The sequence below is a fragment of the Poecilia mexicana genome, unplaced genomic scaffold (genome assembly GCF_051168715.1).
Source record: "Poecilia mexicana isolate PSO_F unplaced genomic scaffold, ASM5116871v1 scaffold_13, whole genome shotgun sequence".
Classification (NCBI taxonomy): Eukaryota; Metazoa; Chordata; class Actinopteri; order Cyprinodontiformes; family Poeciliidae; genus Poecilia; species Poecilia mexicana.
The window spans coordinates 3,157,738-3,182,920 of NW_028263382.1; the positions used below are offsets into that span (position 1 = coordinate 3,157,738).

Genomic DNA, 25,183 nt, shown 5'->3' on the forward strand with positions numbered 1-25,183 from the left:
GAAAACGATTTTAGAAGAATCTTATTATTAATCCATCTAAACTAAATCTGCTGGGAGTTTCAATATTTTCAGGCTAAACTGTGCCTTGGTGTTTATTTTCCATAGACATGAGTGCCAGAGATTGGAAAAAGCATAGGTGCAGTATTTTGTATCATAATAAAAAAATAAAACTTATGTTGGCAACGCCTCATGGGATGTTGTGCTGGAAGAAGTGGCTGGGGAGGGAAGTCTGGGCCTCCCTTCTGAAGCTGTGGCCCCTCCACCCGACCCCAGATGAAGCGGAAGAGGATGGATGGATGGATGGATGGATGGATGGATGGATGGATGGATGGATGGATGGATGGATGGATGGATGGATGGATGGATGGATGGATGGATGGATGGATGGATGGATGGATGGATGGATGGATGGATGGATGGATTGTTATAATTAGAAACTGTCATGTCTTAAAGAGTTACTGCTCCTGTATTCATTTTCTATTTCTGGCAGTTAAAAGCTTCCATACAAGTCTGTTTTTCTGTGACACAGAAATATTCTGGTTTCAAATTTTCTTACTCAAAGCTTCACTTAAAAGTTTCATCAGTTACTCTAAGAGCATATGTCAGCAGATAGTTAGCCTAGCAAGGCATGAATAATAACAGTAACAGCTGAGAGGTAGTGTAGCTTTCCATAATTTCCCTAAACATATATTACCTAATAGTTAAACTGTCTGTGGAGAAATTCAGTTTATCTGTTCAATTAACTTTCCATTGACATAATTTATAATAAAGCTATCTGTTAGTGGTTATTTATTTTTTAACCAAAGTAGCTATATTTTTTAAAACTATAACTAAAAATATCTTTGTAATTATTTTGTGTTTTGTTTACTTGTTACAATTACATTCTTTTTCTTCTTTTAACTAACTCTAGACATTTAATTTGACCTTTTGAATAATTAAAACAATTCTTCCTGCAGATGTGTGGACCTACCTCCTCCCTCTCAGCCTGCAGAAATCCTCCCGTCTGTTGCCGTCCACATTCATTTTAAATAAAAACATCAGTTATCAGTTCAGTGACAGTTGAAGGCATTTTATTTTATTGGCTTGGATTTCTACTTACCTTTGAAACTGTAGCCTATCTGATGTGGAAAAATAAAAGCTACCATTCAGTAAAGTGCATTGTTATTTTTCCGTGAGCTTTTTAACATTTTGTCACATTAACCACAAATGTGTTTAATGGCTATAAACACCGCTTATTTTGAAATCAGGAAGCAAGTCTGTGTTTTTCAGTATCCAAAGAATGATGTTCTGTTTTATTTAAAAGTTGGATGTGAATACATTTATAATTGTAACAGAAGCAAGAGCAGAAATATCCAGACTAGACAGAAAGACAAAGCTATCCGACTGTTAAATTACTGTTAGATGAAAATCACAAGTGAACAATGGATAGCCTTCTCTTTTAAAAGTTATTGCCGAGGAAAGAATGTTGCTTGTTTTCATAGCATCTGAATAAAAAGTACAATTTAAAAACCAAATGGAGATCGTCACAAAAAAAATCATATGCTGGCCTTACTTCCTTTCCCCAGACGTCTCTGCATATGAAAATATGGAAGCTTTTTTAAAAAAGAAGCAATTTCTCTTTGATACCTGCATGTTTGCAAAAGTGGACAAACAAACTCATAAACTGCACACATACACACGCTTCATTTTAAATTACATACTAACATGTATATATTTTGGCTTGAAATGGTGGAACTTTAATTTATATGCTGTACACATTTGATATGTTCAGACAATAAATAAGAAATACAGAAAAAATATGTTAAAAAAAAAAACATGGCTTTTTTTTAACATACCACCACCAAGCCACCAAGGAGGCTTGGTGGCTTCTTCCACTAAGTCTCCTTCACATGGCTCTCTTTTTCTTTTTCTTCTCCTGGGATAGATGAATGTTCCTCTTTCCATCCAACAAACATGTCTCCATTATTTAGTCAGGGAAAACGGCTAAAATAAGAAAAAACCTTAAAAACCTAACCAGCTCTTAGTCTTAGTCCTCTCTGTCAATCTATTCACATTTCTACAAAATCACAGTTATATCGCATCGCAGGTAAGCAAACTATAACTCAGTAATTTTCATTGACCATATAATTGGGAAATTCAACATTTCAAAAATAAATCAGCTTAATGGAAACATGCCTAATTTAAAAAAAAAAATTCTTTTGCGCTAGGATGAGGTGGTTTTTTTTGGCCATATCCAAATCGGTTTACTGCAATGGAAACACTTTTTTTGCATCGCATGAGTCACACAAACCACAACAGTGATGTTGCCACTGGCACGAATTGAAAAGAAGATGACAGGAAGTAGCAGGAGGACCATGGTGCTGTATGTTTTTTAAAGACATTGCATGAGCAGACTACGTATAATTTTAATTGCATTTCTTATTTGATGGAAACATTGTAATTTCGAAGTTGTGGTTTTATCAAGATCAGCTTTGAAAAGTGTAAAGAATCCTTTTTTGTGGAGGTAAAAACATCAGCAGTAACCAGCCTCTGCAGTTATGATCAGGTTCCACATAAAGAACAGCAAAGTGGTCCATGGATCCAGTTTGAGAAAAACCATAATTGTCATCACCCTGGTGTCATTTGTAGTCCTTCATTGATTTGTTGATGGTTCTAAAAGGAAAAATATTTCATTTTGGTTCTATTAATGGCCAGGGTACAGGTCCTGCTCTCTCTCAGTTTCATCTTTACCGATGCAATATCACTGACCAGTTGCTATGTTTTAACCTCCCTGATCCATCACATTTAAATGACACAGATCAGATTGCCTCCGATACTGTAGCATACACATTATGATCTCCAGCTCAGTCAGGCAATTCTAACATTTTTTTAACATATTTGAGGAAGTGCTACTCAAATGTCACAACAATGACCAAACAATAACGTTGCAAAATCTCATGGTACATTATGCTGATTCTCTGTCTGCACCTAAGAAGATTCTCTAACTTTGACAGAAATAATATGAGGGGGAACCAGGCTTAAGTTTTGGAAATGTATCTGTCATCCCAAGATGGTCTGGGGGTCATTAATATAGGTTCATACTCATGTATATGTTCATATAATTCATACACGAGATGTTGGTAGTTAATTTGTTTATGTCAAAGACATATTTCTAAAGCTTTTCTTATTTTATGTGGCAAGATTGAGTATCCCTGAAGTTCCTGAATTTCAGATTCTAACTGAAGATCAAAAGTAAGACCTCTGACCCCTTCATGGTATTTTCTGATGAAAACCATGTTTTTGGCAGAGTGTGAAGTCTTTTAGGAACTTGGATCCTAGCAAGACTTAGAAAGAACTGACTTAAGAGTTTATTTTAAATCCCTAAAATGAAATATTCCTCTTTTGTCTGGAGTTGATGAAAAAAAAAAACCCTGAAAAAGTGAAAGGCGGCGTTTTAGCTCCCTATGTTATAAAAGGTTAAAGAACAGTAATAACAATTTAGGAATAAAATAAATTATATGCTTATACAGACTACAAGACTGGATTAATTTAGGATAATCAGTTTAGTATGCTAATTACATTTGGAATTTATTGAAATGTGTTATTTAAACTAATAGAAAGTGCTGTCATTTTAACAGGAAACAGACCTGAGATGTTTTTACTTAAACAGTTTATTTTCCAATGTTGCTTCGCTGATCGGCTTCCCGGGGCTCAACTGTGACTCTTTGCTTTTACTTTTGAAACGGTCAGAAAAGAAGACCAGCATCTCCATGATCATGTTGAACCTCCTTCCAGTCGACGGCTCCTCTGATTGATGTCCTCCTACATTCTGTCACGATCAGCCTCCCGTCATGATCTGAGGATAACCCAGAAACGGCTCCAGACTCAGAGTCTACTCAAACCAAACTCTAACATCGGAACAAAAAATACATTCAAGTTTCAGCCTGAATGTTTTGTAAAAAAAAAAAAAAAAAAAAAAAAATTAAAATGATAATTTGTTGTGAACTAATAGCACAACGTGGCTACGCAAACATCCTCGTTGTGTCTCCGGCTTTTGCAGCCGAGAAATGAAGAACATACGGAGACAAGGCAGGAACTCTCAGAGGCACAACAGTAGTCAGTTAACATAAAGCTGCAAATACCTGCTAAATGCAACACCTGAGACACTCCTGAAGTTCTTTCATGCAGCTAAAAATTATTTTTTTTCTTTGTACACATTATTTTTTATCTAAAAAAGAGGCTTACAAATAAATAGAGATAAAACTGGAAGACCTTTCTGAGTATATGATTACAGCTACTCCAACCCTTTGGACAACAATCACTGCTGGGCCAGAATCAAGATGCTACTGGATGATTGTCACTAAGTGCAACATGTGCTGTCGAAGCTCTGTGTGTGTTATATATCAAATACACTGAACGGGTTGGAGAAGGCCGCAAAAACAATCAGTAGCAACAGTTTGGGAGAGCACTGCTGTTTACACCATCAAGAGGATTCCAGTCTCTTTATGTTTTTTTGGCATACATAAAAAAAATCTAATCAAATGTTTGCAGAATTGAAAAACAAAGTAACCAAAACAAGCATAAAAATCAACATGGGTGACACATTTTTTAGAATTGTTGTGACACTTCCACTCTGTTGTTTGATTTAGTTTCATTAAGACAAGAAAGTTAATTATGCAACAGGAGAAACTTTCTCAATTTGCAGAGATCTGACCTGACGCCACGAGCAACCAGACCCACCATGATGAGCCTCAGCTGCCGAGACTGGAAATAAAATAAGAAAAAAGTGCATTTCAACACACACACACACACACACACACACACACACACACACACACACACACACACACACACACACACACACAAACACAGAGAAACAATGGTCCTTTTGTTGATGCATACGTCCAGTGGCGTCCGTTCTCATGGGGTGGCCAGACCTCAGGCTGGTAAAAATATTGGGGTGGTATGACTAACAGAGAGCGAGGAAAAATAAAAAGCCTCCAACTGCATACTAGGAAGTTGAAGTTCAAGCTTTAAGTTCTAAGCTAGCATATTAGCCTGCTAACATGCTTTAGCATAAATCAACATGGGAAGTATGACATGAAAGAGTTTGCAATGTTGATCTGACCAAATTCCAAAGGCGGTGCTGACATGAGATTCCACACAGAGCAGCAGAAACCCACTGACCCTGTCAGACCGCCTGAGCCTGTCAGTGTCCTGAGTCGCTGCATAACGCCAGCAGAGTGTGAATGTTTCCCAATCCACTGCTAGGACTGCTCATCTTTACTCTGCTGGCTCAATCAGCAGCCACTGACAGGCTGAGAAGATAAGAGCTCCAGTTATTTTGTTGGGTTGGTTGGTTGTTGGTGGGGGGGTGGAGGTGGATGGGGCACAGGGAGAGCACTGTGACCAACTCGGAGCAGGCAGGCATCATTCTTGCAGAAGAGTCTCCTTCCAGTCGAAGGAGTGGTTCGGTCCGTGAGTCAGAGGCAGGATAGGAGGGTCCACTAACTGCCACATTCCCGTCTCTCCATGCTCCTCACAGGCACAGAAGCCCAGGTACGGGATCTGAGGATCAAACCCAGATAGCACACGATGTTAAATCAACGTTGAATTATAGTCAGAATGGTTGATTTTTGGTTGAAGTCGAAAACTGACGGTGGATCAACCATCAAACAACCATCCAGCTCTAACAGTTGAAACTGTGTCATTGAATCAATGTTGATTTATTGTCGATATCCATTGATTGAAATGCCAACATCGAATCCAGTGTGTTTCAGCACTGGTCCTCCAGGCCCTGTAAGTTTTAGGAATTTCCCTAATTCAGCACACATGATATTAATTGACATCTGATTAACAAGGGTTTTCTGAACTGAAAACACGCAGGTCAGTTTGATTGAGGACAAGGTTTGGGGAAGAACTCGTAATCTAAATGTTCAATCAATGTAAGCTGTTATTCGCACCCCTCCACCACCTGCCATTCAAACACCCAACCCCCTTCCCTCCACCTGCCAAAGACACACAACCCTTCCCCCCCATCGCCCACCCCTCACCTGGCCCCATCTACCCCTCAATTAACCTTGCCCCCCCTTCCACTCTCATCCTCTCCTCCTTGGGCTCTGGGTGAAACAACTTTAATTTTAGGTGAGGGTTAATCACGTTTTAACTTAAGCACTATGTGTGACAACATTGAGTTGTGATTCCGTTCTGTACCCAGATTGCACATGATGGCAATTCAACATTGAATTAACATCTTTTGCCAACAAGCCAACAGCGAAGTGGCTGTGTGTTTGGGACATCCCACTCATGTAAATAGCAGGGGTGGACCGCTCCACTCCTTGTAGTAAGTTGTAGATGTTTTTGTGTCAATATATCACACACAAACGGTCAGTAGGACTTTTTATGAAAAAGTAAGAAAATGTACAGAAATGAATCATCACCCACTATCCTTTACAGAGGTTAATTTAAAATGTGATAACCCCCACTCACTAATAAAATGCTTTGACCCAGAGCTCTGATGAGGAGAAGAGGAGGGGAAGGGGTGTGGCAAAACAGCTGAGATTGATTCAACATTGATCAGACGTTGATCAGACGTTGATCAGACATCAGCATTTCATTCATTAGATTTCAACCACAAAACAACATTGATTCAATGACACAGTTTCAACATTGGTTACTTGGCTAGAGCTGGTGGTTGTTTGATGGTTGATCAACCATCAGTTGTTGACCTCAACCAAAAATCAACCCTTCTGACTATAATTCAACATTGATTTACAATTGTGTGCAATCTGGGCAGTTTGTTGCATCCCTCATCACCTCCTCATCTCCCCCTACTCCCTCCCAAACCTCCCCCCACCCAGCCGCTCCTCCCAACCTTCCCCTCTTTACCCCCTGTCATCCCTTCTTCCCTCCCCCCTCCTTGAGGTCTGGGTCAGAACATTTTATTACTAAGTGGGGGTTAATCATGTTTCAAATTAAGCACTACATGTTGAGAACAGTGGGTTGTGATTCCTTTCTGTACATTTTCTTACTTGTCTGTAAATATTACTGACTGCATAATGTGTTGACACAAAAACATCTACAAGTCTCTACTAGGAGTTGTACAGTCCACCTCCCCGTTTTTACACTTGTGGTTTGTCCCAACCAAACAGCCACTTTGCTGCTGGCTTGTTTGCATCCGGCTTCTGAATTGAATTCTCCGCTGAGCACTTTTATGGTAAGTTTTTCAATATTACTTTGATCTTAAATGTGTTTATTGAAAAATAAGGGCATTGTTTTGTGCCAATAGTAATCCTGGTTATTTTGGGGCAAAACATATATTCTTAATAATTGAGGTCATGTCTCCTTTTGTATTATTTTCATCCTACCCACCACTCCAGGCCTAAGTATGAAATCCTGCGAGATTTTGTGGGATTTGAGTTTTTAAAATAGGGCGGGGCCTATTGTTTGGTCTGGGAGAGCATGTGGTGGACAAGGAAGTGTAAGGCTGGCTGCTCCAGGTGGGCTTTAAATTGTTGTGATAGTAATCACTTGTTTTTAACTTTTTATTATGATATGCTTAGGGACGTGCTTAAATGAGCCTCTGTACCAGAACAGCTGAGTTGGATGATTACATGACCGTCTGCAGCCATCAAGAAGTGCAGAAGGTTGTTAATCATCCACAGATTCAATCCAGGTGAGGCAGAAGGGAAACACTTAACATGTAAGGCAGGTGAAACACTGAACTAAACCTGCTAATGACTGATTCAGTCTGTTGATTCTTGGATTGGTAACTGGTTAAATTGAACTGGACTATTGTTACTTGTGTGGGATCTTTATTAGTATATAGACACTTTTTAAGGAATTTAATCAACTTATTTAGAAATATTTGTAGTTGATGGAAGATTGAACCAGCTATTTGATGGAAGTTTATTCTGCATAAATTATAGATAATTTTTCCAACTACACTATAAATCACCTTTTGTTCTATTTATTTGTCTCTGGTGTGTTAAATAAACCTGATCCTCCCTGAGTTTTATTGTTAGGTTTTCTGATAAACAGCCTTTATTTTAAATATTGATTTAATATCAATATCATAAATCCTACACTATACTGCAGCTTGATGGGTAAATGTAGTTGTATATGTAAACATTAAGATAAATACTAATGAAAGATTAAGATGAATATTAATTTAACAGTGAGTGTACATGGGGAACTATATGGTTTGTATTTGTTCTCAGACCTGTAACCAGTACACTGTTTAATCTTTCATTGTGTTTCAGAACTTTTCAAATGTTTATCATCTTTCTAACCGGCACCCTCCTCACTTTTATTTTTGTGTTTTTCAGCCGTTGCTCTGCAGTTTGACCGAAAGCTGACTCTTGAGGACTGCAGTGGAACCGTAAAGAAGTGGCTTCATTACGCGCTAGAATGAGAGGAAGACATCGCAAGGAATCAAAGTGACGCCAACCAGAGTCAAACTGGGGTTACTGCAACTTGTACTGTTTCCCTGGTTCATACAGTACAAAGCTTGACCTCATGGACTCTGTTCTTCTGTGGACAACAGACTGTTTGACAGTCAAAAAGGAATCAAATATGTTTAAAGATCTGTCCCTCTTAAATAAAATGTTATATCAAACCCATGTTGTCATTTTTAACCTTTTGTACACAGTTTACCCACCATGTGCCAATAATATAGTGTGTTTAACACCAGTGAAGAAACTTTTAGTAGCATGTTATGATGTAGACCTATCAGACCTAAAAATGTACATAAATCCTTAGCTTTCATTCAATATAAAAACAACCCAAATCTGCATGTAGATCCACATTCAGATGATGGTTGAATCAACATTGATATAATGTCAGTTATGGTTGAAACCCTAATGTTGATTCAACATACAAGTAACCGACCACTTTCAATGTTGTTTCAATGTTGTTTCAATCACTCTGTGCTATCTGGGAACACAGCACATCCAGGTTTCTAGCGTTATTTCCACCACAGCTTTTATAACTGCAACTAAGCGGAGACGCACAGATCAGATTGTGGCCAACTTCAGGTTCCCCTAAATCTTTTTGTCTTTGGAAACTTTCTTATATGAAGATATAGGAACAATATTTAAAATATTTCTCCCAGCATGCCAGTAGGTCACTATCTATATTAGGAGATGAGACGTTGGCTGTCAACCAGGATTTCATCATTTTAAAACAAAGAAAATGATTATGGAGTAAAATGATCCATCTCTGTGTATTCTGTAGAAAGAGTAGATCCTAAGATTTCAAACATTTCTAAATTATCACGATTTTAGTTGGTAAAAAATAAAATCAGATGTTTTTGCCAACTTCATTTCGTTGAGTATCTGACATGCCAAATATAAGATCTTCAATATATTCTGATGTTGAATATATCAGATATTCAATTTTATCTGGTAATATATTCAACATCAGATTGAATATATTACCAGATAAGCTTTTCTGTCGCAATCCCCTCTTTTGATAGGAAAATATATAATATTTTCATATTAATGCCATCACATTTTCAGCAAAGATGAAAATGTGATGGCATATGGTTAGTTTTTTTTCTCTTTTTTTGCCTAATCAGATTAGGGAAAAACTCTGTTTAGGTAAAAAACAGCTGGTTAACTTCTAGTTAACCAGCATGGCTGCTGGTTAACTAGAAGTTTGACTCATTTCTCCTCTGTGGGGTGATATAGGCTTGATCCATCTTCCATCTATTTAAGTTATTTTAACTTATATTTTATAATGATTGAAAAAAGATGTATAATTTAAGAATTTATTGGATTCCACGTTTGTCTCTCATCTTCTTCCCTTTGAAAAGCACTGTGTCATCATACACAGCTGTCCAGAGGAGCTGTAGCAGAGGAGGAAAGAGTGCTGTGGAAGCTAAAACGGCGTGGAGCAGACGGACCTTTCGTACGACTTGGATGAAGTCCTTGGCGTTCTGGGGGCTGCGGCCCTGCAGCTGCCGTGTGCAGGCCTCCAGGGAAGACGCGTGGGCTACGATCAGCACGTTGTTTCCTACTCAGAGCAGAAACCCAAACACGATGCGTCAGCGCAGCACCGACATATGAGCACCAACAACGACGACAGCGGAGGAGTTCGGGCTACCTGTGTTTTTGCAGTCTGACAGGATGTCTTTGGTGACTTGGTAGCTGCGGCTCATGTAGTTCTCATAGGACTCGGACACAGTCAGCTTGCTGGCCGGGATCAGAGGCCTGTGCAGAGTCAGGCAGAATGACGTCAGGCAACTTTCAGAAGAGACCAGATCGACCCGATGGACATTTTGTGTCTGCTTCAACAACCAACATTTTATGGCGACTTTCTAAATGTTCCTCATCATGTGCTGTGAGAAAACAATGGAGGGCTTCAGCTCCAGTAAACAACAGGCAGCAGGAGGTTTGTTTGAACTGGTGTGTGTTACAAGAGTCAGCTGGTGCAAATGGGAATCAGAACCAGAACAAACAAAAAGAGCAGAACACAAAGCTTTAAAATAACAACTAAACTAAATTACATCAGATAATTGAGCAGCGATATTTCCATAGTTCACAGAAATACCACAAAAAAAACAAAAAAAAAAACAACACAAGCCTCTCAAAGAGTCCCCACCAAAAAACAGAACAAAATGAAACTATTTTGCCAAAGTTTTCATACATGGGAACAAAATGGTGTGTTTAGCAGAAATAAATGGGAGTGTGTGTCTTTAAAATGAAATGAGGGTTTGAGTTGGTGGAGGGGAACTGGCCATTTCTACCCCTAGTGCTCGACTGGCATGTTTGTTTTGTTGTGTTTACCCAGAATGCCCTGAACTGTAGTCCACTTTCTGCCTCTGGAGACGTTTCCAATCTGCTTGGAGTTCACATATACACTGTACATTAAAACCAGAGTTCACTTCAACAGAACCAATACCTAGGTTTGTAGGTGGACCAAAGTTCACTCTTTTGTTCTGCTTCAGAGTTTGATTCCACATTCACACTTCCCCAAACCAACCAGAAACCCCCCCCCCCCCCCAAAAAAAAAAAAAATCTACTAGAGTTCGATAACAGCCGACTAAACAGGGTGAAGTTAGCTCGATTCTGTAGAGCACAAACCGACTCCTAAAGTCTGCTACAAAACCTCGAGTGTTGAACCAGGAGTCTGAGTCGAGTCTGAAATCCTATTTTTGAAAAGCAACATCGACTTGACTGGAGCCTCCGCCTCCGTCACCGTGTCTCTGTGGGAGACCAGGACTGGACCCGTCTGTCTATTCACCTCCTCCGTTTGGAACGGATGGTTCCAAACGGCTCCATCCGCTTGGAACCATGCGTTCCATCCGAACAGTTAAATACGAAGTGTTGTCATGGAAACGGACATCTCTCTCACCTGTAAGCTGTGTCTACACTGAAGTTGGCAGCAGCCAGATCAGTGGGGGGGATCCACGCTGGCATGGAGTTCCCTGACACCCACTTTGTCCACTCGAAAAGACCCGGCTCCACCCGCACCTTCAGCTTCCCGTCCTGCTGCAGGCCTGTTCACACAAACACCCGGCGGTCAGGGAGAACAGGAGGGCTGTCGGAACCGACACCCGAACAGAACCGGCTCACCTTTCAAAATGTTCTGTGCAGTCTGAACACATCGTAGTGATGGAGAGCAGTACACAAAGTCTATCATTGTGTTGCTCTCCAACAGGGCCTCGCCTGGGAAGGCAGCACACGGTTACCATGGATATGTTTCAAAAAGCCACATTGCTGACCACTCTTTCACTGACGTACCCACTAATCGGGCCTGAGTGGACCCAAACACAGTGATGGGGGCGTCCATGTCGTAGTCTCTCTGTCCTCCCCACAGCGGCAGGCTGGGAGGCATGTTGAGGTTGGAGCGTACGTATCTACCTGCAGAGCGACAACATGCGTTTAGGCTTCACCTCTGGTGTAAAGTCAGACCTGGCAGAGTTCAAAGTTTCACCTTTGCTGTCCGAGCAGAGAGTGAGCCAGTGTTTCCCAAACACCACGTCCATCCTCTCACCGTGCCGGCACACGAACACCGTCCGTTTGGGCTGCCGAGTGTGGCCGCCACTGAACCGCAGGACCTGCTGCGGTGAAACAGGCCCAGAAATGATGGAGTAAGGTAGAGGCACAGTAGCAGAAACGCCTTGAACTGAGAGTTATACAAAACACACCGGCTGGTCAAAAAACAGACGTCACAAACTGGATTTCACTGCACAAGCAGGTATGAGCCTCCTGTTGGAGAATTAATGCTGGGTGGTTTTCATTCAACGTAACGAGAAGCTTCTCATTTCATGAACCACAGAAAAGACACTAAATCTTTCCAAGTATTTTTGTTCTCATTTCTAGTGCAAATATGGTAGTACACTAACAATAAGACCAAACTATCTTTTCATGAAGATATAGAAGTTTGTTTTGAGTCATCCATCCATCCATCCATCCATCCATCCATCCATCCATCCATCCATCCATCCATCCATCCATCCATCCATCCATCCATCCATCCATCCATCCATCCATCCATCCATCCATCCATCCATCCATCCATCCATCCATCCATCCATTTTCTTACACCCTGTCCCTTAGTGGGGTCAGGAGGTGCTGGTGCCTCTCCAGCTAATGTTCCGGGCGAGAGGCGGAGTCACCTGGACAAGTCGCCAGTCTGTCATTTTGAGTCAATAATTCCTAAATATTGGTTAAAAAAAACAAACAAAACAAAAAAACTAAAACAATACTAGTTCCACTGGGAGATTATTTCACTTATGAGAAAACTATCTTGTTATAAGTGAAGTAGTCTCTCTGTGGGATTAGTAGCTTTTTATCAAAATCAATAACCACCACTACCTGCATAGGGTGGCAGATCACACTGAGAGCAGGCGTGTCTCCAGGACTGGTGCTGTCGGGACGTCGGCCGTCCAGCAGGCCGTCAAACATTCCTTTCTCTTTACCAGCTTTATCACTGGGTCCACAGCTGAAGAAGGAATGGGAGCTGGGAAGAGAAGGAAGACGGACAGCTGACTGATTCCTGCTGAGAAATCAGTTGCATGATTTTTGAACCAAAAGCCCCCAGGAGGGGTTGACAAATAACAGTGGTGACTGTCCTGGCCATACTCATAAAAATGCATATTTTATAAGAATATATATAATTTGTACTTTGTTCCTCTGCTCTGACAATACATTACAATTCTGCACCTAGAATTTTGATCCAAATATCCAAATGTAATATGGAGCTACATATGATTATGAGATTATCTTCTAAATAACTCAAAAAATATTTGATAGTTTTCCAATGCATAATGTATTCTACTTTATCAAAAGCCACATAAAGTGTTGCGGTCAAAACAAGTTCTGACCAAATCTGACCTGTCCACCAGGTCACATCTGCAGGCAACAATAACCACCTGCTGTTGCCAACTTAGCAGTTTTGTTCCTATATTTAGCTCCTGTTTAGACAGAAATAAAGTCGGTATCGGCCAAAATCAGAATCAGCAGGTCAGGTAAGATCAGTATTCAGCCTGAAGACTGCAATCGATGCGCCTCTCGATTTTGATGTGATGGAGAAGCTGAACACAAAACTAACTAAAATTGTTTATTCTACAACTCAGAATCCAAACCTCTACATCTGGGAGGCCGAGTCAGGATCCTGAAGTTTTAAGTTTTGTCAGGCCCTGAGTTGCTGCTGTGCACAGGCAATTAAAATTCAATTCAATTCAAAATTCAAAAATACTTTATTGATCCCAAAGGGAAATTAAATGTTGTTGTAACTCATTAACTTAGATTCTTCAAAGAGTTACTGAAGACTCTGATGACTGTTGGCAGGAAAGACCTCCAGCAGTCAGTACTGCTTTGAATCTGAAGAATTGAAATTTAATTTCAATTTAATTTCAATTCTGCTCCTAAATTGAAACTGAATCAGCTGGCTTACAAGGCGCAGTGTGGACTTTGTTACTTTGGATTTTTCAGGAAAACAAATATGGTATCGGCCATCAAGTTTTTTTTAAATTGGGTAATCAGTGCTCCTGCAAAGAACTGCAGCCGGTGTTCCCTCATGCTTTTTCATCTGTCTGACTGGTTTATGTCGTCCCGGTCAGCAGGAGATGCTCCTCACCCGTGAAACACCCAGGTGTCAGACTCGTCGGCCAGGCTCACGTAGTTCTCAGGCAGAAGTCCAGACAGGCCGGTGGCCAGCGAGGTTCCGTGGACCCAGCCCTCGCTGGTGCTGGTCTGGTCCATGGAAGACGTGAAGATAAAATCCCCAGGAACCAGCTCCAGTTCATCGTCGTTCTGGGGCATGTAGGGGTACATGACCCTCAGCGTCTGCAGGCACATCCAGAGGCGTGACGGTCACAAAACTAAGACTGTGAGGTGATCAGGATTTGAACATTACGTGTGACATGGAATTAGGGCTGGGCGATAAATCGATTTGAAGATTTAGTTTATGGAAATATGGATTTGTTTTCCACCAATGAACTCCTTTAGTTTCCATAGTTCAGAGCGATGTCTGCACACCCGACGACTTCCATCCTGTTTTACAGCTTTTATTTATTTGGTCTCTGAATTAAAGTCAAAGCCCAACTAATACAGCAGAAGATTAGAGCCAGGCTAAGATTGTTTTACTTTTAATAAGGAGAATAAAGTCACAGCAATAAAAGAATACTGGTGCGCACCAGTAAAGTTGAAATACTACAAGAATAAAGTTTTATTGTGACCAGAATAAAGTCCAAATATTAGGAGAATAAAGTAGTATTTTATGAGAAATCCAACACAAAAATAACAAAAAAATAAAATACTTTGGTATACATTTTACAGATAATACTTAGTGGAAATACTTCATCATTTAAAACATCAGCATTAAATTATTACCTATAATAATTTAATTATTACATGTAATTAAATTCTCAGACATTGAAACAAATGTCCGAGAACTGAGCTGCTCCTGTCAGATCCTGATCTTTTTTTCTCATTACAACTTTTTTTCAATTTTCAGACATTTTTCTTCTGGTAAAATTGCATCTTTATTCTGTTAACATTAAGACTGTATCCTCATAATTAAACAAAAATTCTCTAAGCGTGACCCTGATACAGCTCCCAGAAGGGATGAATGAAATAAAAGCCATTTTTGAAAATATTTTTTGTCATTTTTTTAGAGAATAAACTGAAGAAAACAATTAATTCAAAGCAGGATTTGGTTTAAAAAAATCTTAGATTTTATCTGTAAGCCATATCGCCCAGTCCTACATGGGAAGCATGTTTTTTTGTTGTTGTTTTTCTCAGAGTGTGAGCTACCTCATGGTTAGCAAAACGAATGTCCCGGGAGAACAGGACAGCCAGCCAATCACAGCCCAGCTTCACCTCGATGCCCTTGGCCAGCTTCTCCAGTGAGGACAGGTGGTCACTGGGGAAGTTGTAGGCCAGCGTCAGGTGGAGCTGCTTCTTGTGAGGCTCCACTTTGACCTCTGGAGGAGACAGGGGATTGGTGGTCATTCTGCTGTGTACTGTCAGCCTCTGGTCCAGACAAATCCCAGCATACATTACAAGTTACCTACCATCAAACCGTGTGTTTGCCCACCAGGGGCATCACTAGGTTTTGAGGATGAGGGGGCTCAGTCCCCAGGAGACGGGGAGGGAAAGTATGACATTTCTCAAACAGCAACAGAAACAGAAGTCGTACTCATATTTTACCCAGATCTCCCAAACTATTGTGATATGAAGTAAAGGGTAACTGACAGCTAAAAATTATACTTTGTGATTTAAAAAAAAAAAATTCTCAGCATTGCATTGAATTTGTACAAAAACAAAACACAAAAACAAAAAAACATACTAACAAAACACCACCAAATTGTTTCATGAATGCTAATGCTACTTAGCATTAGCATTATGAGCTATGTAGCATTAGCCATGAATGCTAATGTTACCTAGCATTAGCATTCATTGCTAGTGGTGAATTAGCTGCAGCTGAGCAGAGAGGAAGGGGGAGGGTCTGAGGAATGTGTACACAAGCATGACTGGCAACGGTAAGCCCCACCTCCTGGCTCTGACTGGTTGTTTATGTAGTTGAGAATATTTTATGTGGGACATCATCCCCCTTAAAACAGGCGTAGTGACACCACTGTGCGCCACAATCCCTCTGCAGAACCCTACCTGTCTTCCTGACGGCCTCTGTGGCGAAGTCGGCTGCGAATTGCCTGAGGACGTCGGCCACCTGCTCCTCCACAAACAGCCCGATGAAGTTGGACGACGTGTAGAGCTCCAGAGGCAGCGGGCGGGGGAAGCGGCCCCTCCACTGCTGCACGGTGGTCTGCAGGGCCTCACACAGGGCTTCCACTTTGGGGTCGGCACACTGGGAGGAAGAGAGGAGTCAGAAGCCAGGTCCTGTGGTGGGACGGACTGAACACGGCTGAGACGTGGTCCGGTAGTTTCAGCTCACCATGAAGAACTGACAGAGAGTGATGTGTGGGAAAATATTGTGGGCCTTGTTTTTGCCGCAGGTGACCCGGCTCTGCTGCCAGAAGTGTGAGAGCTGGTTCTGGAGCGGCCCGCTGGGTCGCAGGTAGAGAACGAACTCCCTGGGCAGCGGGTCGTCCAGGAACGGGTCGTCCACGTGGGAGAACAGCCTGGTGGGGACAGATTTCTGCTCTAATGTATGTTGGCAAACTAGTGCATGAATGTGAAAAAATGGAATATGATATGTAGTTGTCAACAGTTTTTCCTAACAAAGATATGATGAGATTATAATAAACATTACTGCCTTACAGAATTCTTCAGTTTTATCAGCACAGTTTGAGAAATCATCTGTGACACATCACTTTTTAAGCAAAACCTGCCTGGCAACAGTTCACTGAGAATTGCTGAGTTTCATCATGTCAAGATCAAGAGAAATTGAAGCTGAATTGTATCAAATCAGAAATGGGTTACAAAGGGCACACCCCCCACCCCAGTTTCAAGTCTTTTTGAGCCTCCAGCAGGTTTTGTCTGAGCACCATCCAGCCCCCACATCCTCCCAGTTTCCCCATTCATGCTAAAGAAAAGCATCTCCACAGCATGATGCTGCCAAGTCTAAGTTTCACTGTGGGGGAATGTTTGGTCTCATCCGACCAGAGCGTCTTCATCCACACGTTTTCTACTTTCACTCTTCTGCAAGCCTGACATGTTTTGTTGACATCATAGAGTTAAAATCACAACTGACAGTCATTTGTGCAGAACTAATGCAGCTTTGTAGATTAGCTTATCATTAATAACTGAGAGATGTATTTTCCCTCTGAGTTCATTCAGTTTAAGCTGATGGTAAATGTTGGAATGAATCGATATCTTCAATTTTTTATTTCAACATTCATTATTGAAATATTCAGATGTAATACAGCACAAAACAACACCAGAGGGCGCCACAACACACAGCTTTCCCACACCTTGACTTGTGATGAGTATGTGTTTTGTGCTGTGTGCACATTTAGTGGTTTAGTTAAGGATGGATAAATGTAAACACGTGTTTAAACTCACCAGTCACATGCTGCCTGTACACTCCGACCTCCAGTTGACACCAGAGACTTCAGGCTGGAAGAGAACACAGCAGAGATCACGGATAAACAGCGTGACCACAACAGGTTTCAGAGGCAGGCGGTGGGGAAGCAGAGAGGGAGATCAGCTGCGAAACGTCTCAGTGCTGCTGAGCTTCTGAGGAGCTTCTGGGAACAGATGGAGAATTAAAAAGAGAAGCGCTGAGGACTGGCGTCAGGGAGGAAAGTGTGACCTTGGAAATAGATCCAAGAAAGAGAAACAAGCTGGGGAGGGTTCAAAGCCGTTCACTGAGCGGGATGCTGTGGGAGTCGGGTACCAATGGCGTGAGGGGAAAAAGGCAGGCTGGTGAATTATTCAGCCTTTCCTGCCTGCCTGGTTGAGGTGAAACAAATGGAAATCCAGCTACTGTTTGACTCAGAATATTCAACAATGTCTGCTGTAACGCCTCGTTTCAAACATCTGCATTCACATTTTAAGCTCACTTCGGAACCACCACTTTCAGTTTTTTGGGATTGTGTGTGGTGCCCAGGGGTCTGCCACCTTCACAGCCCAAAGAGACGTTTTTACTCATTAGTCCAGCTGAACAATACAGATTTATTGGTGCCGATTTCCTTAATATTGGAAGATGAGTGATTGTCAGATTCTTACATGTGAAGTCGATCTTATCCACCAATCTGATCTTCCTCAGCAAAGGTCTAAAAATCAACCACTGTCCTCTTGTGCTCTCCTGTGAGAGAAGTTTGACGGACAGACTGGCCCACCAGGTCATGTCTGCACATGACTGTCAACAGTAGCTGGTAGCAGTAACCTCACTCAGCCAACTCAGCAGCTTTCTTGCTATATTTAGTGACATTTCATACAAAAATTGTTGATATCAAAATTGGAATCGGAAGGTCAGGCTTTTTAAAGATCAGTAATCAGTGGTTGGCCAGAAAACTGCAATAGATGCAGCCTAATGCATATTTATATATTAACCATTATTTCTCCTGTCTGTTCCAATATGATTAAATTCACTCGGTTTACTGTCTGAAGATGCCAGTTTTAACACTGGTTTATTTTTAAGGACTGTATTTAATCCCCCCAGAAAACATCACAGTTAACCCTGCTGTTGCTGGCTATGGATTTTATAGCTACTATATTACTAATGTAATCTAGCTCTAATATAGCAAATGGGTGAGGGTTGAAAGCTATTTCAGGTATTCATAAATTTTAGATCACATGTAAGATCAGAGCTGAAATTCTAGTTTGTAAATTTGACTAAATCTTAAATTCTTCTCAAGCATTAACACTAGGTTGTTTTAAAGCATATGTATCAAGCCTACCCTGCTAATAATAAAGTATAAAACCCAGAAGTTTGTGTTAGCTAGTCCATTTACTGTCATCATCACACATGCTAACTTTAGAAGATTCCTTTCAGTTTGTTTCTAAATATTTTTTCCAACTAGATATGGAAAATAATACTAAAATCCAACTCTGTCTTCTTCTCATGGTAAAACTTTGATGTTTTTCTCGTCTTGAAGCAAGAAGGAGGGCAGAGCTGCTCTACGTTTTGACAAAACCTCCCATTGTCTGTGATGGACACTTCTAGTGGTCTTAAAGTCATTTCTGCTCCCGTTGTGCTTGATTTAAATGTGATGACTGCTCCAGTGGTAAACCCAGCTGTGACACTGCTGACTCCACACCGTTACTGAACGTGTTTTATTTTATTCTTTATTGATGTGGACCCCAAAATGCACATTTAGGCTCAACATCGCTCCAGGGCTGCACCTAAAAAATATTTCAGTAATTAATTATTCTGTCGCTTATTCAGACAGTCAACTAATTGTATAAAAAAATTCCACATTCTACTGATTTTTCCTTTAACTACTTAAACCTATTTTTTTTTACTATTTTAAAAATGCATAAAAACCGCCATCTTGGTAGACAAGCACAGTGCAACGTAAAGATGCACTGTGGATATTCTCTTAATCAATGTGCAAGAGAAAGATTTATCAACAAAATCGCTGCTGTCAGGATCGACACAGAGAATGTGGCTTGTTTATTGTTGCCATAGCAACTCCATTGCCACCATCATGACAATTGGTTACAGACACCTACCAAGATGGCTGTCAGCTGCATAGTTCCCAGAAGTGTGACTTCACATAAGAACTATGGATTAATAACTGGACAGCAAAAGGTTCTTTATAGATTTTCTTTTTACAGAATCTGAACCAGGTGAAGCTAAAACCGCCACGAGGAGTTTGGGGTAGAACACACAAAAAAATATTTATGTCTGTAAAAGCCATTTTCAAGCCTTAAGGTGGCAGTTACTCAATGACTAAATTAGTTCACAATTATTTCAATAATCGATTCATCACGATTGATCTGAATAATTGTGTCAGCCCTACTTCCTATGCATTACCGTGTCATACAAACATTTGCATGAGGTCCACTGAATCAGTGGTTTCATCAGTTTTTCTTCCACTCAGTGATACATCTCTGAATGTCTTTGATTTAATTTCCAGCTAAACCTGCCCACATTAAGATAAAACTATTAAGAAAGGAGATCACCGTTTCCACTGCCCCCTGTGTACTGAAAGGCCGGCACGCATCGCTGAGTAAGAGAGCGTTTATGTCACGGGAGGAATTGAGAAAGCCAGAGTGTGGGCAGAAGAATCTGGATCACGAGTCAGAGGAAGTGTCGGTTCCTCGTAAGACCCTGAGAGTAGCAGAGGGCGAGGCGTAGCGCCGACTGATAGGAAGGATGAACAAACACAAAGAACATGCTCAGTTTCTGCTGTCTGTGTCAATATTTCATGTTTCACGTCCCGTCCCTCCCCCACCGCCGTGGAACTGGTGATGCATCACCAGATGTATAAAACAGGCGTGAATGAAGTAGAGCTGACCGAGGAGTGGTTTACTCATCCGCCTCAGGTCTGGCTGATGAGGATGAGGAGGAGCAGCAGAACTGATTCATCAGCATCTCATTAAGCCAAGCTGGGGGGACGAGGCCGACATGGCAGGGCGGCGTCGGCCTCAGGGGGGCAGCGGCGCGGGGAGCGGAGGTGTGTGCTTCTGATCAATGGCACAGCTGGTTAAAGGTTTCTTGCTTCACGTCTTTGAGAATAGATGGAAACATTCTCTGATGAAAACCCAAAGACGTTAAACTCCTTTGGACTTCACACATTTAATTAGTGACTTCTTGAAAGTATTAAAAATAAATAAATAAATAAAAATATGCTGTGACTCCCTTGTTTGTCAGCTGTTATAAAAATACAAGTTGTAAAATTAGACTTTCAGTAAATTTTCTCATAAAATTTGCTGAAATTTTAAGTTCAGTAAACTTAAAATGACTGATTTTAGACATGTTTGTTGTAAAGATGTCTGAATAATGTCTAAATATAGGGCTGAACTGATTAATCGCATTAATCATGATGACATGATTACTGAAACAATTGTAGACTAATTTACTCATCAATTAATCGTTAACTGGAGTATACAGACTCAAAGAGAGGCCAGTTATTGAAAAAAATCCTCATGTTCAGAGCAGTAATTAAGCCAAAACAACAAAAAATATAAACGTTTTTAATTTAAGATGAATCTGTTCTACCTAGATTTCATCAACTTCACCCAGCTCAAATTCTGTAAAGAAAATCTATTACAAAACCTTTTGACATCAAATTAATAATTGATTAATCAAAACAATTAACCAACAGATCAGTACACCTTGTTGATGTGAAGTCAAGCAGAAAGAACTGAACTTTTCACTTGTCGATGTTAGAAGTATTTTTAGCTGCAGATTCATCCTACAGAGGCGACTGTTAGTGTTAATTCAGTATTTAGAGGCGTGGCCAAAACAGACTGAACGGCTTCGTTCGCTTCCTCTGCTGCCGTTGCTAAAACTACAGGCAGACTACAGCTCTACAACAGAGCAAAAAATCGATGTTATCACAACATCTCCTCGTGTTCACTGATTGGTCCCGTAGAAATTCCATTGAAGAAATCAAGTTCAGTGGGAGAAATCCGAGACATGGAACTGAATGGAGCTGAGAATCAAGCAGAATTGAGTAGGAAAGCAGGCTACCATGGTGGGTTGTTTCTATCCTGGCGCTACAGCCATCAGAAGAAAAGGAATATTTCTGACGTAATCTCTGCATGTAAAAAACGTGAGTTAGAACTTTCCTGTTTCCTACTGATTCAACTCAAACTTCTGCTCTGGTTGTCTATTAAGGTCAGAAGACAAAGAAGTTCATTTTTACCATTTCTTTATAACACTGCTCCTACAGTGGACGTTTGAAATAATTCTACCTCACACACCAGGGAAAGGAAACAGAAGTCGTTTGTTGCAGCTTCATATGCGTGACCTCAGCAAACAGCCGTTCTGACCACAGCCTGCGAGCTCACAGCAGCAGCAGCAGCAGCAGCAGCAGCAGCAGCAGCAGCAGCAGCAGCAGCAGCAGCAGCAGCAGCAGCAGCAGCAGCTCTGCCGTCGTGACGCAGCTGATGTCCCAGAGGGGAAGGTCGCTTCAGGCATCTTTAACCACTTTGACAAGACAGTCAATCACACAGTCAGCACAGGAACAGAAAGATTTACGCCTTGCTACCTGTCACCTGAGTCAATAAAGATGTAATATTTGACCAAAGGCTCTGAAATAGAACTGAAAAGCAGAAGTGGACCCAGTGACGCGCTGGTCATTTAGTCAGGCAACATCTGAGGCCGACAGATTCTCACTTCTTCAAGAGAATTGGATGAAACCTGTTTTTATGTGCATCATGACGTAAAGTTATGCACACCGCAGTATGCAGAAGAATACTAGTTGGATATAAATATAGATTTAGATGCTCTATGTTGTAAATCACTTTGAACTGCCTTGTTGCTGAAATGTGCTATACAAATAAACTTGACTAATTGAAACTTGATTGATAGAACATGTTCCAAATTTAACATGCATTTTATGAGAAGAATACAGAAATATCTGGAAACTTTATAAGTCGTTTTCTTGTGTAGACTCACAGCTACAAGCACTTCTCTTCTTTTAAACGGGCTGCAGGGTCATGCTAACCACTCTTCCTTTAACCATTTACTCTGCTAAACATTCACAGAACAACTTACTCAAATTTAAATTCAGTTTATTCATATAGCACCAGTTCACAAGATGTGCATCAGTGAATAAAGGCACTTTGCAAATAAATAAATAAAATTTAAAGTCTGTTTTAAATGGTGGTTTGGGTTGTTTTTTTCTAAATGTGGGGTTCTGTTGAGATATTATGAGTGGTTAATATATTACCTGTGGTCAATTACTTTTTGACAAAAACGTGCAGGGCTAAAAACCCTGAGATATGACATGTTCATTTCAAAACTCTGTTAGTTCATCCAAAAAACACAAACTCTCTTTTAGTGAATATTAGGTAGGTCTGTCACGATAACAAATGTTTCTGTTATCACAGTAATTATTGCGATAAATGATAATATTGTTGTTTTGATACCATTTTCAAGTAATATATTGATTGTGGCACAATAATGCGAGTCTGCCCAATAAACTTTCATTTTGTGAAGAACACTCAATGCTGGAGCTGGAAGATATTTTAAACCTCCAACATGAAACACAACAACCAAAAACTATAAATAAAACCGAAATAAAAACTACTTACAGCCAAAACTATAAATATAATGGATTATGAAGTTTGGAAGTTATTGAACTCATTTTATTTTGTCATATGATTAATTGATTATTGCAACAGGCTTAATATTAGCCTGTTATCTCCTATATGGAACATGTATTGCATTTCACAAATTTTAAGATTTTTATTTGTAAAAGGTTTGGGAAACAATGCATCCTTTTCCTTCCATTTTAAAATTCTTTACTACTTTGTGTTGGACTATATCACAGGAATCTGTTATATATTTCAGATTTCTGTTATATATTTAACAGAAATAAATATATATGTGCTGTAAATATAACAGTACAGATTTCTGTGATGTAGTACAGAAATCTGTTTAGTTTAGTGTTTAGTTTCATTTACTGTCCACAAACTTATAATCTGGTGCACTGATTAGAATTTCATTAAACAGATAAAGTGAAGACCTGGAGTTATGCAGACAAAGATATAATATATATATATATATATCTTTTATGGCGTGTGTCTACCATAAAACATAACAATCAGTTATTAAATGAAGAGAATTGTCAACTCAAATCATTTACATGCGTACCAGAACGGTCTGGAACATTTAGTGACATTTAAAGGTCAGAGCAGTCAGGTGACTCAGTTCAGCTCTTATGTTTGATCAATCACACAAGTTGATTAAAAAACAACTTTTTCTACAGGATGGTTCTACAGGGGTTAAAGCACAACCCACATGTGGAGGCCTTAGTCCTCGACGTGGCTGTCGCAGGTTCGATTCCAGCCTGGTGACCTTTGCTGCATGTCTTCCCCTTTTCTCATTACACACTTCCTGTCTATTCACTATCAAGTAAAGGCCACTAGAGCCAATAAAACCTTAAAAAAATCTTTTTCTACATGATGATGAGGATGATCAGGCGAAGATTAAAAAAACACAAAAAGAACTGAATGAACAAAATGAAACAAACAAACAAACAATCATCACTGTAGGTAAACAAAACCATAAGGAGACAAGATGTCCTGTGAAAACCCCCTCCCACCTGCAGGTCAAAGACATTCTGCTGAAGTTTCCTCATACTTGTTATTTCTGTGATACTGCCGACTGTGACCCTAAGCCTCAACGTGCTTCTTGAAATACACAAACACTTTGATGCAAGAAAAACAGAAAAATTCACCACATTTATTTCTGGAAGGGGGTACTGTGTTTGTGTTTCCAGGAAAAGAAAACGCGTACAACCGTCCAGTGAATTATAAACGCTCTTTTGCGTGAGATTGGCCTCGGGTTCGAATATGTCAGGAACATGTAAATAACTCCAGGTCTTCTGCGCAACGCATGGATGAGTCAAAGCGCAAAGAGGGGAGCTGGAGAGCGGAAAACATTTGGTTCTACATCAGGACGCCGGCTACGTGGATAAAGTCTGGCAGCTGTAGGAGCGTCAGTTAGACAGACATGAGAAAACGACTCGAGTCGCATGAAAACAGGACATTCTGTGGACAAATCATCCAGAAAGTAAATGCTGCATGAAACCTGAACGTCTTTCAGAGAATAGCTTTTTATCTAATAGAGCTACATCTATTTATCAGTAAACCAGTAAAAACATTAGACCTATATATGGGCTGAGCATGGATATATGGAACTTTGGTTTTTATACAAAAAGAGGCGCTGTCAGGATGTCTGCAGTGTTTGTGTGTTACACACGTCTCTTTAATCCCTTATCTGACTTTTCTCTGAAATATAACAGGTTTTTCATGGGCAGAGATTTAGTCACTTATGTTTGTTCAATTACAATATAGATTACAATAATAAAGCATTAAGTTTGGCATGCTAAGAGAAAACAACATTAAATTAGTCTTTGTCAAAAACATTTTAGTCTGGATTTTAAACTTTTTTTTCTATTCTTCCAGCAGTGGAAAGACCTGTGTTGAAATTAGTGCTGGGTGGTATGACAAAAAAATGTAATGTATTTTTATTTGAAAGATTTTGGGGGTTTCATTGTTTATTTATTATTTTATTTTATTCAATGCCTGGGCATTACATGATGCTTGTAGCTTATTTTACTGTCAGGAGTACAAGGCTTTAAACAAGGCTTTAAACAAAGCATCACAAA

At 40.2% G+C, this 25,183-nt stretch overlaps 1 protein-coding gene and 1 long non-coding RNA gene across 2 annotated transcripts in view; one reads left to right on the forward strand and one right to left on the reverse strand.

The window, feature by feature from the left end:
• Positions 1-1,261: 1,261 nt before the first annotated feature.
• The window catches only part of LOC106906249 (ubiquitin-associated and SH3 domain-containing protein B-like), a 55,195-nt gene continuing 31,273 nt past the window's right edge, over positions 1,262-25,183 (reverse strand). The window contains exons 2-14 of the mRNA XM_088011469.1: positions 17,454-17,507; positions 16,384-16,570; positions 16,098-16,296; positions 15,243-15,412; positions 14,065-14,273; positions 12,801-12,945; positions 11,917-12,043; positions 11,724-11,843; positions 11,556-11,648; positions 11,335-11,479; positions 10,084-10,190; positions 9,884-9,993; positions 1,262-5,547 (exon numbers count right to left, since the gene is read on the reverse strand). Of these exons, the coding sequence (XP_087867595.1) occupies positions 5,410-5,547; positions 9,884-9,993; positions 10,084-10,190; positions 11,335-11,479; positions 11,556-11,648; positions 11,724-11,843; positions 11,917-12,043; positions 12,801-12,945; positions 14,065-14,273; positions 15,243-15,412; positions 16,098-16,296; positions 16,384-16,570; positions 17,454-17,507 (1,804 nt within the window). The 3' untranslated portion in view covers positions 1,262-5,409. The remainder of the gene's footprint in view (positions 5,548-9,883; positions 9,994-10,083; positions 10,191-11,334; positions 11,480-11,555; positions 11,649-11,723; positions 11,844-11,916; positions 12,044-12,800; positions 12,946-14,064; positions 14,274-15,242; positions 15,413-16,097; positions 16,297-16,383; positions 16,571-17,453; positions 17,508-25,183) is intronic.
• On the forward strand, positions 7,273-8,596 carry LOC148155666 (uncharacterized). Its single transcript, XR_015765004.1, has 2 exons — positions 7,273-7,654; positions 8,307-8,596. It is a non-coding gene; the product is annotated as an uncharacterized LOC148155666 (long non-coding RNA).